The sequence below is a fragment of the Belonocnema kinseyi genome, chromosome 5, assembly GCF_010883055.1.
Source record: "Belonocnema kinseyi isolate 2016_QV_RU_SX_M_011 chromosome 5, B_treatae_v1, whole genome shotgun sequence".
NCBI lineage: Eukaryota > Metazoa > Arthropoda > Insecta > Hymenoptera > Cynipidae > Belonocnema > Belonocnema kinseyi.
In genome coordinates, this window is record NC_046661.1 from 86,301,059 (window position 1) to 86,320,154 (window position 19,096).

Consider the following 19,096-nt stretch of genomic DNA (forward strand, 5'->3'; position numbering starts at 1 on the left):
TGTTCACTTGCGTCTGCACCAGCAGCATCTGCCTCTTGATTTTATATAGCAGAAGTCGTGAGTTCATTTAGAACTGATGGGATACCTTCACTGTAAACGTAAAAGTTAAAGTTACATTTAGTGCCATAGGAAAAATATGAGACGAGTGAATATCTATGAGTTACACGAGTAAGCAATTTCAGATTACGTTGCCATTTTACATCGAAAAATGGTATTTTTAAACAAAAAGAATTATAAATTGAATTATATTTAAAATAATTCAACAAGGTTTGATAATGTTATTGTTTTTGTGTATAATTATTGGAATTTTCAATAATAACTTATTAGATTAAAAAAATACGTACTATTTACAACAACTTTTGGTAACGGTGTGTTTTACCGAAAATCTATATTTTCAAACAAAAATTCATGAGATTTATATTCAATAATTTTTATTAACAACAAAGAAACATGCAAGTATGAAGGATTTTAAATTGTGTTAATTGTTTTCATCAGAAATTATCACTTTTATTCCAAAATTACTAAATTTTAAACAATTTCAATCATTTTTAAACAGTTCCAAGTTGCGTTGGCGGTTTACATTAAAAACTAATAATTTGAAACAATAATTTATTAGTAATATTGATGTTTTTTGTATACATGGTCTATAATAAATATTTTTTAAATATTAATTTAAAATTGTGCAAAAAATTCTCTGTAGCTTCGCTGACAGAGAGCATTTATTCACAGTTTTAAATCAATATTAAAAAAATATTGATTATAGACTATGTAGAAAAAAAATTAACATAAAAATTGAGCTGCCGAACTGAAGAAGGGTACATAAACTTATTTCGCCGGCAAAATGTTGTAGCTTTTTTAGTATTCTAATTAAAGCCAAAAGCCTGGCTTTTTTGTCTGTTTTGTTTGTTTGTTTTGTTTGTTTTTCCCTTCGAATTAATAAATTTTTCAGGGAATGTAGTTTAAAATGTCCTTCGACTGATAGAGCAAAATTAATTCAAAACTTTAATTGAAAAAAACTCTTATAAATTTGTTGCTGATGCGTAGCGCTTGTCGGAGTATTCTAACTTCCAGCGTTTCGTTTATCGAGCGAATTTCGAGCCAAAAAAAAGTTTCCAGCAAGAAAGTTGCTAACATCAGTACGAAAGAAGATTTCTAAACAATTTTCGCCCAATTTAATTGATATTCAAGAAATTATTAACGTCTTAATACGGTTAATACATTTCCCCGTGCCAAAAATTAAAATTAATCAAGTAATCAGATAATATCAAAGTATTATGCATCAATAAATAATAATGCACTATAAAAAATAATTTATTCATTTAATATAATGTACAATAGAATGGTTCTATGTTTGATCAAAACTCTATAAAAGTAAAAGAAAGCATAAAAATCTAATAGTTGAGATTAAACGGATTCTTAATTCCGCGAATTTTTCAATGCTTCAAATCCGTGGAATTGAAAAGAGTGAAAAATCGAGAAAGTACATTCGTTTTTTACTCCTTTTGTAATAGAGTATTAGTATTTCTTGCCATAGTATCAAATAAATAAATTATTTTACAATATGGATTATTATTTATTTATGCATAATACTTTGATACTACCTAATTAATTGATTAGTTTTTATTTTTGGTGCCGGTGAACTGTATTACAAACCGGATCCGAGACTCTCGCAACAATCCGCGTGCGAGTCGACTAGCTGCTATCGACTTAAGACGTTAATAATTTCTTGAATATTAATCAATCAGAGTAGTAACCAGTAAGAGGAGTTCTTTATGAAGATGCCTTTTTATTTCCCATTGACCTAAAGGATGCTTATTTCCTTAATCCTAAAGCGTAATCTTTTAGGAAATATTAAAGATTTGTTTTTGAAGCACGATATGATAATTTTAACTGCATTTATTTTAAACTGTACGGCCCTCTTCGTCTTTCAAAAACTGGTAATAGCCAGTAGTCGATGATTTAAGATCTAGAGCCTTCTTGTCAGTAATGTACATAGACGATTTTTGCTGATTGGTAAATCGAGGAAATGTAAAGAAAGAAACTAGCAATTTATTAAAGAAATTGAGTTTTATGTTAAACACAGAAAAGAGCATTACACAAGCGTTAAAAGTATCAAAATTTTTAAGTTTTCTTTGGGATACACATAAGATGCTAATTGAATCGCCAGATGACAAAAAAAAAACAATTTCGCTTCGATGCTTCTGATTCAGCAAAAAAGCATCTTGTAAAATGAGAGAGTTAGCTCAATTTGTAGGTACCCTAGTGGAAGCTCGCTCAGCAGTTTCAGCATTTCAAGATTGAAAATTTTAAGAATGCTTCACTCTCAGGCAGCCTTTTGCAGTTTAAAACGTTTCGCGAAAAATCTTCAATCGTGCTAAATACTCCCAGATAACAAACTGTTTACACAGTGCGAACATTTTGGGTTGCACGCGTGCGGATAAGGCCGCATTATGTGAGTTCATATTACATAATATATATTTCGAATGTCGTGCGAGTCGCACGTGTGTGGGTAATATGCGAGCATGCAGAGCGAATAAAATGATTGTTAAATGACGTTGAAGATATGAAATTGATAATTCGATAAATACCGCTTTAGTTTGTTTTAGGATTTTTATCGGAAGGTTCGGGGTTTCAGGTGAAAATAAAGCACTGTCACTTTTAGTTGAATAGCGTTTATTTGTTAAAGTAAAAAGAACGCACAAAAGAACACGAGGTAACTTGCTCGACTGCTCGTACTGGAGTGGCGCGGCGCTCGGCGTCGCGCATCGTCTCTCTCCCGCGTCTATCCCCTCTACCGCGTCATGAACACATCTTATAGAAAGAGCGCGGATGTTCGATATATCCAACAGTTTGGGACTAAATAAAAAAAGAATATGATTTTTCGAGCTATGCTCAAATGGTCTTTACAGAGTTTGGATTCTTTGCCTTAAAATATTTATTTTTTATTTTAATGAAAGAGGAAGATATGTGCATGTCTCGAAAAAATTTGTATTTGAATTAAAGGACATAGCTATAGGAACTTGTTTAAGTTATACATGTATCTGAAATAAATATTAGTATCCAATATTATATACTTAGTACGTACTAAGATCACTTTTTTGAAACACGACATATATTTGTAATCATATTCGGAGCTAATAAGAATAAAGTAGCGGAACACATAGAAAATAACAGCGAAAGCTGATTGATGATAATTTTTTAAATTTAAAAGAATTTTAAAATAAAGAAATATTTAATATTTTGTTAAATAGATATTGAAAAATAAACAATTATTTCCAAAATAATTTTTCACACTATATAAGTTAATGGAAAATTATTTTGTAGGAAGATATTAGAAATATAAAGTTCAGTCTTATAAATTATTATTATTAACGACTTTACCTAATACAAATATTTTTAATTTGTTTATTTATACTATTAATTTATTAATAAAAAATGTGTTGATTCATGAACGCTTCGTGCTTTTATTGTGCTGGCACTTAAGCTCACCCTCTTTTGAGGCATTCTGTGAGTGCATGTGTTCCATATAACGACAATTTCCTTTTATCGTCATAACATTTGGTTCCAACTACAACTTAAACCATAGGAAGAGATAAAACTAAGTTCTAAATGCCGGGCGCCAGATCTACTTAAATCAATAAAAAAAATTAAATAAAGAAAATCAAATTAAAAGAGTCGAAATGTACCTGGGCTGAACTCAATCCCTCAACTGGATAATGGCACAGGGGGTGGTTCTAAATAATTTATTTGATACGGTTGAATTATGGAAATTTAACTCTAAATTAAATAATGCACGAGATGAGTGATACGAAATTTATTAAATTTTCTATTAGAAAGGAATGTTAGGGGATATTAAACAATTGAATAGGAATGTCTACATTCACTTAAGAATACCAGAAAAACCAAACTTCGCAAAGCAGTCAACTGAACCTATCCTGACTTTTCTATAGGTTTTCAGACTAACGAAATACAGATGTTAACAAAAAAAATTAAAAATTTGTGGCACGATGAACTCCGTGCTAAATTTTCTTATAGGGACGAAATTAAAGGTAATAGTGGTCAGAGTCTGAAACAATATGGGGGGGGGGGGGGCGGAAATAATTTTCTAGCCAAATTTTATCACATTAGAAACAAAAGAAAAATTTCGCAGGGCATGAGTCAAAACAATTCAAGGTTAAAATATTACAATCTAACGCACTCAAATCGACAAATTGAGTAGCAACAAAGTTCACAGGAAAAGGGTCATAAATAATTCAGGGGTATAATCTTATAATTTAACACACAAAAATCAACTAATTAAGCAGTCATGAATTTCACTGGAAATGATTCGGGGGTATAATTATTAAGTCGAACATACAAAACACACTATTGGACAGAAAACACAAAAATAAATGAGTTATTCAGTCAACTATCTAATCTTAAATTTTCATGCACCCAAAACTTCACAGATTCAACTAAAAAAGGGGCCACACGAACATTGTCAAATTACTCCTTTCGGAATTAGACAAAAAACGAACTACACCTCAGAATTCTGGCTTGAATCAAAAGTCCTCGACGAACTGGGCTACCGGAATGGAATAGGATTCCGTAGTATACAGTAATCTCACTTAATTATTCACACAAAAAATTCTTAACTGATTCTATACTGACGAAAAATTCTTAACTGATTCTATGCTGACGAAAAATTGACTCGTGCTTTGGCGTTGTTTACTTCCTTCGCGACGAGATGAGCCTTGATTCGTTCATACTCCATTCTCTGATTAACGTTGTTATGGAGTTTGTTTGATGCAGGGAACAAAACCAGGGATGTGATGTTAGGTGTTTAAACAAAACGCTGTGTCTAAAAACAAAATGCGTCCTTCCGAATCTGATGACTTCAAACCATCTATTTCGTGCATAAGATGTTAAACTATTGTCCCAGACTTCCTCTCCGAATAGTTACAATAACCAAGCCGGCTACCAGGACTATAGAGGTCCCACTCGCTTTGCCGGGGATCGACAATAAACCTTCTCAAAATGCGATTATTTTGAATTCCACTCCCCGGTAGATAAGTGGAAGGGGGCATCAATAACAATCCGCAGTAATCCCAACAGCATTTCGAAAATTCTTTCGGTAAGTTTTGAGGTACGACTGAAAGGACGCTAACATGATACACAGCAGTAGGTTAGGCGGGAAATTTCAAATGGGCTAAGTAACTTCAATCGACAAAAGGCGTCCCAAATTTTTCTTGAAGTTTCTCTTTCAGGCGGGAAGACTGTGGATTCTCGAGGATGATTGGATTTCTCAAGAAGTACATAATAAAAGAGTGAAACAGGGAAAATCTATTTTTAAAGTAAAGTAAAATTAAATATTATTTACTATTGAACACCAAAAAATTAATTTGCTTGTGACTTGCAATAAAATTGCAACGTCACATCCAGTACTATGGAACTCCTTTCAATCGCACTTAAGTGCCCATCACGCACAGTGTGTCGAAAACGCAACATTTATGCAAGCACGATGTGAAACTCACCGTGTGCAAGTAAACTGTAACGGACCATTTGTTATCTCGGTTTATTGGGATAGATAATACGATTGCCATATTTTATATTGATAGAATGGGGAGCGTTCAGTTCCCAAAATTAAATAGGTTATGTAAAAATATTTTGCAATGCGAAAGACGCAAACCGTAGATCTTCGCGTCTTACATTCCACCTACCGAGTATTCGGCAGCAGACAAAAAAAACGTACTTTCAGAAAACATTGGGTCTAAGGTCTGAAACTTAGGCGGTTCTGTTCCTGACCTATAAGAAGCTACACCAAGCGGCAACTTGTCAAACAATTAGTCGCTGATTAAAAATGGTATTAAAAATAGTGTAGATACAAGTGTGTTTACTGCGTCCAGTACGCGACATGCTTCTACATCCACAGTGTACCGGAAAAGTCTCAGCACAGACTTAAGCTACTCAGACCAGGCTGGATCGTTTAGATTACTAGCTGAGTTCGTGAACGTTGTTTCTGGTTCTTTAGATTCTTTCAATTTGGCCCAAATTAATGATCATGGTTCCTTGTGGGATCTCATTTTCACTAATTACAGACCAGATAAATGTCGCGTGACTATTGATCCTCTACTACCTGTTGATGATTAGCATCCTCCCTTATTACTTGATCTAGTCAGTAGGACCGATTTACTCAAAGATAATACTACTGTAAATCACAATACTAGATTCGATTTAAAAAACGCGAATCTTTCTGCGATTAGAACTTATTGAAGGGAAATTGACTGGTCAATCTTACTTACAACTGCAACGGGGGATGAGCTTGTTGGAATTTTGTTACTCTGATTTATATCTATCCTTCGACTATTGTGTACCTGTCAAACATTTTAAACTTCCTAGCTTGCCTCCATTGTCTAGCTGAGACTCAATAAATTTAATCTTAGTTAAAAATGGCTGCTCACAAAACGTACAAGCGCAAACGCAATTTAAACGAACACTTGCAATTTTCATTTCTAAGAGTGCTGAGCAGTGAATTTTGAGACCAATGTTCCAGCGATTATATTGCGAGAATTGAAAATTCTACTATTACCAAGCCGAAGTGTTTCTGGGGTTGTCTTAATTCGATTAGGCATAACAACGATATACCGAGCCAAATGTATATGGGAGATGAACATGTTGATACGAACAAATCCATCGAAAACCTATTTCCTGATTATTTCAATTCAGTATGCACTAGCTTCACAAAGTTTAAATTTCAAACTTTCTTATCTGACGTTATCTATTGTTCCTTTATAGATATAACCGCAGAAAGTATTAAACGAAAATTGATAAACTTCAATGAAATTAAAGCCTGGTCTACAATCGCCGCAAATAGCTAGCTGCGGCGACGCAAGACTCGGCGATGCGATGCGTCATCGCAACGCAAGGAATATTCGTCTACAGTGGTCGCGAATAACGCTTTTGCGGCAGCCAATCAGAGCTTACTAACAAATAAACTGTTTTCTCGTCGTGCTTTGACAGTCAAATATTTTTCGCTTTTACAATGGATTCCTCGGACCCGCAATTTGCTCTTTTTCAGTTTATTTCTTTAATTTTAAATGCCGCGATAGTGTGTGTGCAAGCTCACGTAGAAAAAAAGAAAAATACAAGAAGATGGTTGGTTCGTCCAGTAAACCGAAGACAAAACAATATCACTCGAACTCAGTATCGACGATGCCACAAACGTGTAGTTGTACGAGATTATATGATGAAACGCTCTGATTGGTCCTCTGACATTCAACGCGAGGTCACGCGAGCCGGTTGCGGCGCGAAAAGTTGAGATGAACCAACTTTTCGCTCTCATTAAAACCGGTCAACAAGTTGATGCGATCTTTCTTAGGCCTTCGGTAAAGTCGAGCATTGTATTCTTGTGGCAAAGCTCGGAGCTCTTTAAATCTCTGCGAACATGCTTTCCTGGCTCACGAGCTGTCTGAACAATATATTTCTTCTTCTTTCTTTCCCTCCTCACTCCAACTGCAGTTGCGGTAGGGAAGAGAAGAACCTAGCCTAGGTCTGGAGAAAAAACACTCCGCGCAATTAAAGCGTGACCTACTTGGCCATGACTATGATTATTTTGTAACCAGAGATGATGTTATGCCATAATGTTAGGTATTTGGTTTGGAGTCAGAATTATAATGTGAGGTTTAGAAGTTAGGATCAAATCGGAATGGTGAGAATAAACTGAAGTTGGCGTTGTGTGTATTAAGAAAAATAAAAGGCGCGAAATTTGAATTAGAGAAATTACAACTTGAGAGATAAAGATAAATGTTTTGAAGCTGATATTGAAAGTGGTAGTAGATGTGAATTGAGAGGACAAAATAATAGATTGACAATTTGGTCACTTTTTAGCATTTTACAATTAAAATTGTATTAAGTAAATTATTCTTTTTGAAAAATTGCAAAAAAGGGAGAAAGGCTTTGTTTGTAGGATTAATGAGAAATGGTTCAAAAGAGAACGGTGGGAGAGATCTATTTTGAATCAGAGCCGACTGAAGCGTTTTTCTAAAGTCTGAGAATTTCGGGCAGGCCCACAACACATGGTTGATGTCCTCCTCGGGAAAGTCGCAAGAAGCACACACCCCAGCATCAATGAAGCCCTTCCTAGCTAAGCTAGCGGCAAGGATGTAGTGATTAGAATGTTGTCTTGAGATGATTACTATTGATTTTCTATCTAGATTAGATTGGTGAAACCACGGTTCAACGAATTTAGATGATTGAAAAAAGTTATGAAAATAATATTGACCAATTCTTGTTGATTCCGAAACTCTACTCCACGCTTCCAAAGCAGAGTTCAGATGGAGGGGAAAGATTGTGGACCAAATGTCGGTGTGTGGCAGTTTTAACTCATGGCAGGTTCCTTCAATGGTAGCCGATTTTGCTAAATTATTAGCGTTCTCATTACTTGGAATGCCCTTGTGACCAGCGATCCAGACTAAAGTTATGTTAAGATTATTTTCGGAAGCAATGGAAAGAAGATTTCGGATTTTGAAGGTAAGGTATGATGTAGAGGACGAGTCATTAAATTTTTGGCAAGCTTGCAAGACGCTTTTTGAGTCAGAGAAAATTACTGAGTTAGGAATTTGTCTATCTAAAATAAGCTGGATTGCTTCATTAATAGCCAAAGCCTCCGCTGTATAGATTGAAGCATGTTCAGAAATCATGATCTTAATTTCTAAATTAAGTTGTGGAGAGTATATTGAGACCCCCACGAAAGACTCTGGGAATTTGGAGCCATCCGTGTAGAAGCGGGTAAAAGCAGAAAATTTATTATAAATAAAATTATTGAAAACTATTTCCGTAGAATTACTCTGTTGTATAGTTAAGCATATTTTAAAATCAATCGTTGGTCGGAAGAACTTTAGCGAATAGGGAGCTAGAAAATGTAGCGGGGTAGCTGAGTTTAAAACTCTTGTCTTTGAAACCTTTGAGTTTGTAGTAGGATGTTAAGACGATAAAACTCTTGTCCAGGTTGCATCGGGTTAAACCATTTTTTGTTATATAGTACAAATTGTAGAGAGTACTGTGGATTGGATGGTTAACCGTAAGAAAGGTTTTTATTAGAAATTTATCTGTTAATAGTCGGAATCTAGATACTAATGGTAACTCCTTTAGATCTGCTTGTATGACAATGATAGGTGCGGATGTACGGTAATCAGATATGACACGTAAAAATCTATTGTGTAATTTGTTTGATTTCTGAAAAAGGTATCACCACTACAAATGGTTAGGACATGGCTACCATAGTCGAAAGAGCTCCTCTCCAGGGCACGAAATAATATTTGGAGAATTTTTGGATGAGAACCCCACCACGTACCACGTAAACACCTTAAAATATTCAGGACTTTGTTGCCTTCGTTAATTAACTTTAAGAAGTGAAGTTCCCAAGATAAGGTGCAGTGAAAAATAGTACCTAAAAATGAAGCCGATTCGGATGGAGTAATAGTTTGATCGTCTATTGAGATGGAAACATTATTGGGCAGATTTTTGATTAGAATTGCGAAAATAATTAGTTTTGATTTTTCTGTAGAGATGGATAGTCCCCGTTCCTTCAAAAAGGAGTTAATGGAATTTAAGCTTAGTTGAAGAATAAATAAACATTCATTTAATTCGTATGATATAAAATAGAGGACTATGTCATCGGCGAATTCTAAGATTTTGCAACCCAGGTATATAATTGAGTATAATTTCCGCGTATAGATTGTATACGATACAGGGCTAAGAATACAACCCTGTGGGAGGCCCTTCATGATTATAAATGGTCCTTTATTTGCACCATTCAATGTGAAGAAAAGTTTACGTTTATGAATTAAGTTGCAAATAAATTTGCAAATTTGAATGGAAGGCCAATTTCTATCAGGTTATTGATACGAATGTTAGGAATGACTTTATCATATGCGGTCTTGATGTCCAAACAGAGACAGCCCGTATATTGATTTTTTGCTTGGGATAGATGAAGTTCTGAGGATAGGATTGCCAGGTTGTCGGCACAGGAACGGTTTTCCCTGAAACCATATTGAGATGGAGGTAGAATATTCTGATTCTCCAACCAATGGACCAGTCGATTCAAAATTAATTTCTCCGTTATTTTTAAAAAGCAAAAGCCCAAGGCTATAGGTCTAAATTTATTTTTTGAACTTTCTGGAAGAAGGAAGATTAAAAAGTCTTTCCAAGAGTTGGGGAAGACATTCTCATTGACAATATAATTTAAAATGTGAAGCAGATGTAGGATTGAGGTTTTTGGGAGGTTTGATATTACCTCAAAGCTAATTTTGTCCAGACCAGGAGAGGATTTAAGTTTCAGACTACTGAAAACAACAGTCATCTCTCCGAAAGAGAAGAATTGCTCAAAAATGTCCAACCGCTGCAAAGTATTATTGTTAATTGGAGATGGAGACGAGGGATTATTATTCTGAAAGGAAGAATCACTTTCTAGAGAGGAGTTTGGAAGTGCTGGTATGGTTACATTAGAAAAACCACTAGACATCTTTAAAAAATTTTCAATGTACCCATTCATATTATCTAATGTGTCCAAATTTATAGAACTGGAAGTAGATGAAGGGGGGTTCATTAATATATGGCGAAATCCTCTAATTTTATTCCAGACATTAGAAAGAGAGGAGTTACATGATAAGGATACACAATGTGACCTAAAACTAGAAACTTTAATAGTTTTAAATCTTTTAGTGGCCAGCGCCTAATATTTTTGAAACTCAATGAAATTCTCATAGTTGGAAGAGGCCATATAGTATTTATATTTACCTAGTCTAATACGAGAGACTTTATCACACTCGTTATTCCACCAAGGGGGGGGGGAAGACGGATAAAATTTTTTCCTGGAAGGGTTCCTTTCAATATTTGGGTCCGCCTTATGAAGAGCATCATCTACATCCTTTACAAACTTATACTACGCATTAATAATATCATATGATGATTGAAGCCCAGGAAGATTGCCATCTTTATGGAGAGATGACAAAAAGGACCTGAAAATTTTCCACTCTACTCTCTTTAAATTGTATCTGCGTGAAAATAACTGATAGTATTTAAATGGAATGCCAAAAATAATTTTTATTCGGAAGTGATCACTCCCCATTTTATCATCAAGAACCGACCAAGTAGCGAGTAGTTTTAAGTAAGAAGATACAATCGATAAGTCTATAGCTGATCTGGCCTGTCCCGGATGACGAAAGAGAGTCGGTGCTCCATTGTTCATAACAAATAAGTCTGTTTCAGATAATGCATTGAAGACTGAATTCCCTGATTTAAGCAAGGTCTCGTTCAAGAGGATGATATCAAACTCATATGAGATTTTTTCAAGTGAACCTTTTTTAGAGAAAATACCCCGACAGTTCCATGGAAGAATGTTCAGAGAGGATTCTGCAGCCATTATTTAAAAAGAATTATGGTTAGTAGCTATCTTTGAAAGGGGTGCTAAGTTAAGATTTTGAGGGAGGTTGGAGAGGGAGCTAAAATTGTTTAGCAGGGCAAACAAAGGAGCCATCTGATTGCAAAGTTGAGTTAAAAAAGACATAATCTGTGAAAGGCTTTCTGCAAATTGAGGAGAAAGTGATGATTAAAGTGAGGGAGAAGGAGTAGCAGGACAGGGGTTGATGTTGTTTGGTGGGAAGGGAACATCAGTAGTGTGACTGGTGTTAAAAGGGGTCGGAGTTATGTTTGAGTGAGTAAAACTAGCGTGTTTATCGCCGTTGTTGGGATTCTAGCGAGAAACTGATGATTGAGCACGTTGCTTATTCTGGTGTTGTTCGCTTGGTTTTGGTTTCGAAAAAGCAGTGACGGTTGCAAAAGGTAGTTGAAAGCTTGAACTCGGATTGCCTATGGCAGAATCCAAGTCAACGTCTCCAAGGTTAGGGAAGTTGGCATAATTAAAGTTAGGCGTCTGCGAGGAAAGGCTAGAATGATGGATAGGTACTTAAATCAAGGAGTTAATGTCAAATCTTGAATTGTCTCTTTGTGCACGTTTCTTCTCCTGATGGAATAGACGTGTCGCTTCGTTAATGGGAAGATTTCTAAACGCCGCAATTTTCCTCATCGAGATTTGGTCTAGGAAATCTGGGCATTTCTTGTCTGATGCTAAATGAGAGCCCTTGTAATTGATACAAACAACATGTGATTTCTCATTTTGGCATTCGACTCCAGTTTCATGGGGAGCACCGCCACAGAATCGACATCGAGGGCTTTTGCATTGTTTCGCCACATGAACAAATCTGTAGGATTGGTAGCAAAGCTTGGGTTGGGTAACGTAAGGTTCGACTTTAACTCTCAAGTTAAAGATATCAATGAAGTCCGGAACTTCTTGACCCTCGAATCTAATTTGCACTGTTTTTGTTTGCACTAGATCACCTTTCTCATTTTTTGCTACAAAACGGCGAACACTAAGATCGGAGCATTTAGAGCTTGACCTCGAATATCTAATGATGTCATCATTGAAAATATCAAGAGGTATATCTCGTATTATACCTTCACGAACGACCCGATAGTCGGGAATAAACGCGGTGAGGTTAGATTTAGCCAAGAGTTCAAGACTATCAACAATTTGTTGGCACTCCTACCATCGTAGCATTCTACATGAATTCGCGAGAGGCTAGACTTTTCAATGTGTTTAATTAGACCTGGAAACGAGGTATGTAGAATTTTTCCAACCACCATGGCATGTTTTGGTTCACAACCCCTCTTTGGCTCTACAATAATAAAAAAGGGATCTTTGTTGTGAATAGAATACCTATTTTCAAATAGATCTTCAATAGAGTTAAAGTCTCTAGGACCACGTGTGTGAGGTATGTCGTTTTTTTCAGCAAGTGAGGGATCCATCAGATGCGAAGAGTCACGCTTCCCCAGCCTCTCCCTTAAGGAGTTGAGGTTAGGAGGGACTGCGCGTGTCGACGAAGAATTCAAGCCCTGAAAGTTCTGACATTCCTGAACTTCCTGACTCAAGTTAAGCAAAGAGCGCTGGCCAGGCCACTTGGCCGTTACGAAAAACACACAACCATCTACCTGAGTTTTTTTATATGACTAAAGAAAAAGGAGGTTTTAGCAGTAAGGGGAAAGAAGGAAGTAATAGCGCGTTACTCCAAAGCGACAGTGACTGATGCAGTAAATAATAATGGCTTCCAAATGCAACGAATGATCTTTCTTTGATGGCGTCTCAGACGGGACTCCAGCAACATATTTAAATGGTCGGCTTTACACCGATAAGCTGAAGGTTAGCTATATGCGCGTAGAACTTTTGGGGGGAGCAAGACTTGCGCCCCGAAAAGATCGTGAAGGAAGGGTTACCAAATTACAAAATCCACGTACTCCAGCTGATCGAAACAGTCCAAAAACACATTCAAGAAAAACAAACATAACCTGAAAGATTTACTATCTTGTGGCCACTCTAAATATTTATATAAACAAGTACTCACGATTCCAGTCAGCAATCTGGCTGATTTAGCTTTTTAACAGGCAGCACCCAATAAGTTTTTTGACACAATAAACGCGTTTAAAATGATTAAATTATTCAGTCTTAAAAAAACATCAGAATCTGCGGCTTGGGTGCACCATTACTTTTGATTTTGATTTTTTTTTCACTTTTGATTTCCGAGGCGAAAGTTTCGCTCCTCTTAACAGTTCTATTCGTAGATGTGACCATGATTACGTTACAATGAGGGTTCTGCTCAACGTTACTAAGATTAACTCACATTTTGAGTCGACGGATCTGACCTTCTTGTACAGCCGATACTATCGTACTAATTACGGTCAAAACTCTGTGATTTCCAGCAGTGGTGGATCCAGGGGAGGAGTTAAGGGGTTCGCCCCCCCCCTGGAACTTTTGGCCTTTCGTATTAAAGGTCGACGCCGCTAAGCTATGCATGGGATATATATATATATTTTTTTTTTTGAAACCTCCCTTCAAAATATTTTTCTGGGGACGCCCCTGATCTCGAGAATCTGCAAAAAAGCTAATCTCTATTGTGCTTCAATTCACTATTTTGACGATTCTACCGTGCATTGTAGGTCAGCTGTGAAGAACATTATAAAGATAAGAGATAATAGTGTGGCTAAGGCTTACTTTTAACTATAGTTTTAATAGCCTTAACAATCCTATAGATACGAACGTTTCTTTCAGTTAGAGTTTAAGATTTTTTTTGTAATATAGGGCCTTGCCTGTGGATTTTTTAAAATAAAAAAAAAGTGCATTATTTTCCCAACTGTTTATAAAATATTTTTGCTTGGACTTAAAATGTTACTATTTTATTTTTAATTGCAATTTTTTTCAGTATTAAATTGAACTAATTGATTGAAAACTGATCTTCTTCAGTTGAAAATTTAACTATAAGGTTTAAAATTCCCGTATTTTATTTTAAATGCGTCTTTTTCGATAGAAAATTATTCTTTTTGGCTGAAATGCATGTCTTCGGTTAAAAATGCAACTATTTGGTGAAAAATTAATCAACGCTGTAGTATAAACATTCAACAATTTCGTTGAAAAGTCATTTTTTTCTTGCGAATTTAACTTTTTTGTTGAAAATTCGTCGTCTTAAGTTGAAAATTCCACTATATTGGTAAAAATTAAATTTATTTGGATGAGATTTCAAATGTATCGTTTAAAATTTTTTCTTTTCGCACAAAAATTATTTTTTTAACCGAAATTTAACTATTTCATTTTTAATCGAAAAAAATATATTTTTTACTTGAAAATGTATCAACTTGCTTGAAAGTTGAACTACTTTGTCTAAAATTCATTTTTCTAGTTGAAGATTCTCAATTTTAGTTGGAAAAGTGGTAGTGGTAGTGTTAAAGTGTTGTGGACTGGAATCCAATTTTCAGATTGATAGTGGTAAGAGGAAATGAAAGCATAGGGCAAAGTCGCAAGCGCTTAGAAATAAGAATAATGCTTAATGATGATATCTAGCAAATATTTAGTAAGATAGTATAAAGCTTGTTTGTAAGAATACATGTACTGATTATGTAAAGACTCTCAAACCCGCATAAGGGAGAGAGTATAAACAAAATAAAGAACTTCTTTGTTAAAATTTCATTTTTTGTTACAAATTTATTTTTGAATTGAAAATTTATATTCTGGTCAGAGATTTATCATTTTAGTTGAAAATTTTTCTCTTTGGTTGGGAATTTAACTTTTTTGTTTAAAATTCGTATTGGGGTGTGGGGTCATTATTCAAAAAATTTTAAATCTATATCTTTCATTTTTGGCCATCTTTTTTTGGTGAAAAATTTATAATTAAGTCACGTTTTGGTTGAAAATTAGACTGTTTTGTTGAAAATTCGTCTTGTATAATTAAAATTGAACTATTTTGTAGAAAAATTTATTTCTTCGTGTGAAATTCACCTCTATTATTAAAAATTCGTTTTTTGGGCTGAAACCTAATTTTTTAAAATGAAATTTAACTATTTCATTTTTAGTCAAAAATATATCTTTTTCAGTTTAAAATTTATCTCTTTCGCTGAGAATTTAACTTTTTTTGTTTAAAATTGTTTTTTTTAAACATTTAAACCAAATTTTATATGGTAAATGTTCTATTTTTGCTTAAATATTTATATTTGCTGTGAAAATTCAACTACTATTTGACTTAAAATTGATCTTTTTTAGTTGAAACGTCAACTAGTTCGTTAAAAGTTTATTCATTTTTATGAAAAATTAATCATTTTATAATTATATCTTTTTTTGGTTGAAAATTAGACTGTTTTGTTGAAAATTCGTCGTTTTGAGTTAAAATTGAACTATTTTGGAAAAGAATTTATTTCTTTGGGTAAAATTTAACTATATTGTTTCAAATTCGTTTTTTTCATTGAGAAGTATTTTGTTAAAATTTCGTGTTCTTTATTTGTAGCAAATGAAGCTTCTTGACTAATAATGATTCCTTTTGGTTCAAAACAGAACTATTTTGTAAAAGTTCAACTATGTGCTTGAATATTCATGTATATTTGGTTAACAATTCATGTTTTTGGTCGAAAATTAATCTTGTTGCTTGAAAATACATTTGGTTGAAAATAAAGTTTTTCAACTCAAAATTGAACTATTCCTTTATTAAAAAAAAATATATATATATATTATTTCAACATTAAACTATTTGGTTAAAGTTGAACTTCTTTGTTCCTGGTTGGTTTTAAATTTATTATTTTAAATTAATCTTTTCGGTTGAAAGTTTATGTTTTGAGTTAAAAATTCAACTCTTTGGTGAAAATAATTCACTTTCAAGTAAATTCAACAATTTGGTTAGAAAGTTTGTGATTATTTTTAAATTTTAAATAAAATGTAATTTTTATTGAAAATTTATCTTTCAAAGTTGAAAATTCATCTTTTCGATTGAAAACTGAACTATTTTGTGAAAAATTTAATTATTAAGTTCTCCTTTGATAGAAAGTTAATCTTGATGTTTAATAATTATTTTTTTATTGCAAATTTAACTATTCTTGTGAAAAATTAAAATAGTATTGAAAATTCGATTTTTTAGGTGAAAACTTTTTTTTTAACTGGAAATATAACCAAAATTTTTATTCTTAATTGATATTTTCTAGTTTGAAATTCAACTATTTGATTAAAGGTAATTTTAAACAAATTTTATTCACTATTTTCATTTCAATTCTATTAAGACTTCATTAATATTTTAATAAGCTACAAAACCCTTTTTGTAGGCATGCGGCACCTACTTTGACTGTTTTTTACATTCTCATAATTTATGATTAAGAAAGTATTAAAATTTTCTGAAATTTGACACCATATTTTTTCAACGGATCTCCACGTTTTGAGACCTCCTGAAGCCGAAAATCAAGTTTTTATGATAGCTCCCGCCTGTCTGTTCGTCCGGCCGTCCGTCCGAAAACACGATAATTCTTGACAAAATCAACGAGTCAAATAGATCTTTGACACACATTTTTTAGGTACTAAAAAAATAATGTGTTCTTTAACCAGCGATTTTGGATAAAAATTCAAAAAGTTAAAGCATTTTCAAAGTATCTGGGACTATTTTTTTTCGATTAAAAATTTTAATGTGCAGCTATTCGTAGTACTTAGAAAGCCGAACCCTTTACCCTAATGACATTTTTTCGATAAAAGGTAAATTATCAGAGCTATGGCATTTATAGGACTTAAAAAATTAATCAAAAATCCAAATTTTAAGCCAAACAACGCATGATATGAAAAAAGTCAACAGTAGAAAAACATTTTTTTTAAAGCCCTAAAAAATGATCATAACAACATTTCGGATTTTCTCGAAGAATCGAAAATTTAAATTTGAATTGCATGAAAAATAATAAAAAAATAAAAAATTCCATGTTGTGGTCAAACTATGCAAGATTCGAAAAAAGAAGAATGATCAAAAATTGTGATTTCAAAAAGATCTTTGAATAACATTAAAAATAAAAATAAAATTTTTTTCAAAAAGGATACAAGTTTCGAAAAAATGATATAACAAAAATTGTTTACTTAAAAAAGAGCTATAAATTACGCGCACCCTAGGCGAGCTCAAAGTTGCGAGCGAAGCTTGCCACGCGCATAGCACGCGATGAGAATAGGTGCGCGTAGCGGGAAGATTTTTTAGTTTAAAATTTGGTCGATTTGTGAAAAAAACATTATTCTACTATTTTCGTTAGAAATCGCTCTATTTCCTCTATTTTGAGATCGTTTTTGAGTTGAAGTCTGTAAAATAAGCTACTGAAGCGCTGTGATTCCTGGAATAAAAACAAATTCATGAACATTTGACATCATTCACAGTGAGATTAGGTATCTAATCTTAAAGCTGAAGTCATTCCGATCCACTTATTGTTTAGTCGCTAGAGTTAAATAATTTTTGATTCATCAATCACGATATAACTATGAATAATTTGATATTGATTGCAGCTTACGTAATATTATTTTGAAAGATCTGGGAATTATCTGTTAATGGGAACAGTTCTGTTACGAAATGAAAAAAGACTATGCGGAGAGTTACCTTCACATCTCGTAACTACTGGTTGTCATAAAATACAAGGCCACAAATATAGATAATCTCAATTGCAGTTTGCTGGAGTTTCGCGCCAGCAGCGGTTCACATTTTCTGCAGTGCGCAAAACTAATGTTAAGGTCGCGCAGAAATTCCAAAAAAAGAAGAAAATAATTTTAGGAAGAACTTCAATCGTCGCATTCGATTTTACAGATCGAGAAAGTTAAGGAATTAGTTTTTTTGAATCATGACGGAAGTGGTTCTTCGGGATTTGGAATCCGTTCTTCAAAATCAATTGGGAAAGGAAGTGGTTGTTGAAAATTTTTCACAGCATTTGCTTTTACCACCAGGAGAAAATTATGGAAGTACGATGTTGTCGGTGGTAGCGAATATTAGGAAGAAGAAAAATTTGAAAAGTGAAACTGTGCATTTGGTGGCAAAAATGCTGCCACCTACGAATTTTCAGAGAGAAGTATTTGACAGTAGTTTTACTTTTAGAAAAGAAATTTTTCTTTATGAGGGTGTTCTTCCTTGTTATAAAAAAATGGAGATGGAATTTGGAGTCGAGGAAAAGGATACTTTTGATATTGGACCGAGATTTTTTGGGTCTAGACTTTCTTCCAAAGAAGGAGTGGATATTGATGAAGATGCTGTGATTTTGTTGGAGAATTTGAAAGTGCGAGGATATTACACAGGCGACAGAAAATTTGGTATGTTATCTGTTTCCATATTTGAACAATTACTGAGATTCCAATTTGAAATTTTTAAAAGAATTAAGTAAAAGATCATTAAAATTTAAAGTTTACCCTATTCTTTTTTTTCAGGCTTCAAATGTATTAATGGGACTGAAAAATTTTTAACCATAAAATTTCCAACACTTTAAAATTTCCGAATTGGAAAATATCCGCATAATACAATTTAAAAAAAAATAATATTACCGATTTTTTAAATTTTGAAATAATGAGATTTTGGAATAATAAAAATCTCGACAGAACTTTGCTGAATTATAAAGTATTTGAACTAGAAAATTCCAGAGTATGAACAAATCAAAGGGGGAGGGTCGGTAAGGCCGGTTTTTGGCCTAATTTATTTTTGGACCAAAAAATCTGAAAAAATCATGGTAGTATCTTATAAGTATCCCG

At 33.7% G+C, this 19,096-nt stretch overlaps 1 protein-coding gene across 1 annotated transcript in view; it reads left to right on the forward strand.

The window, feature by feature from the left end:
• LOC117172965 overlaps window positions 1-19,096 on the forward strand; it is a 63,546-nt gene that overhangs the window by 29,434 nt on the left and 15,016 nt on the right. Inside the window, exon 2 of the mRNA XM_033361290.1 lies at window positions 17,873-18,664. Within this exon, the coding sequence (XP_033217181.1) occupies window positions 18,202-18,664 (463 nt within the window). The 5' untranslated portion in view covers window positions 17,873-18,201. The remainder of the gene's footprint in view (window positions 1-17,872; window positions 18,665-19,096) is intronic.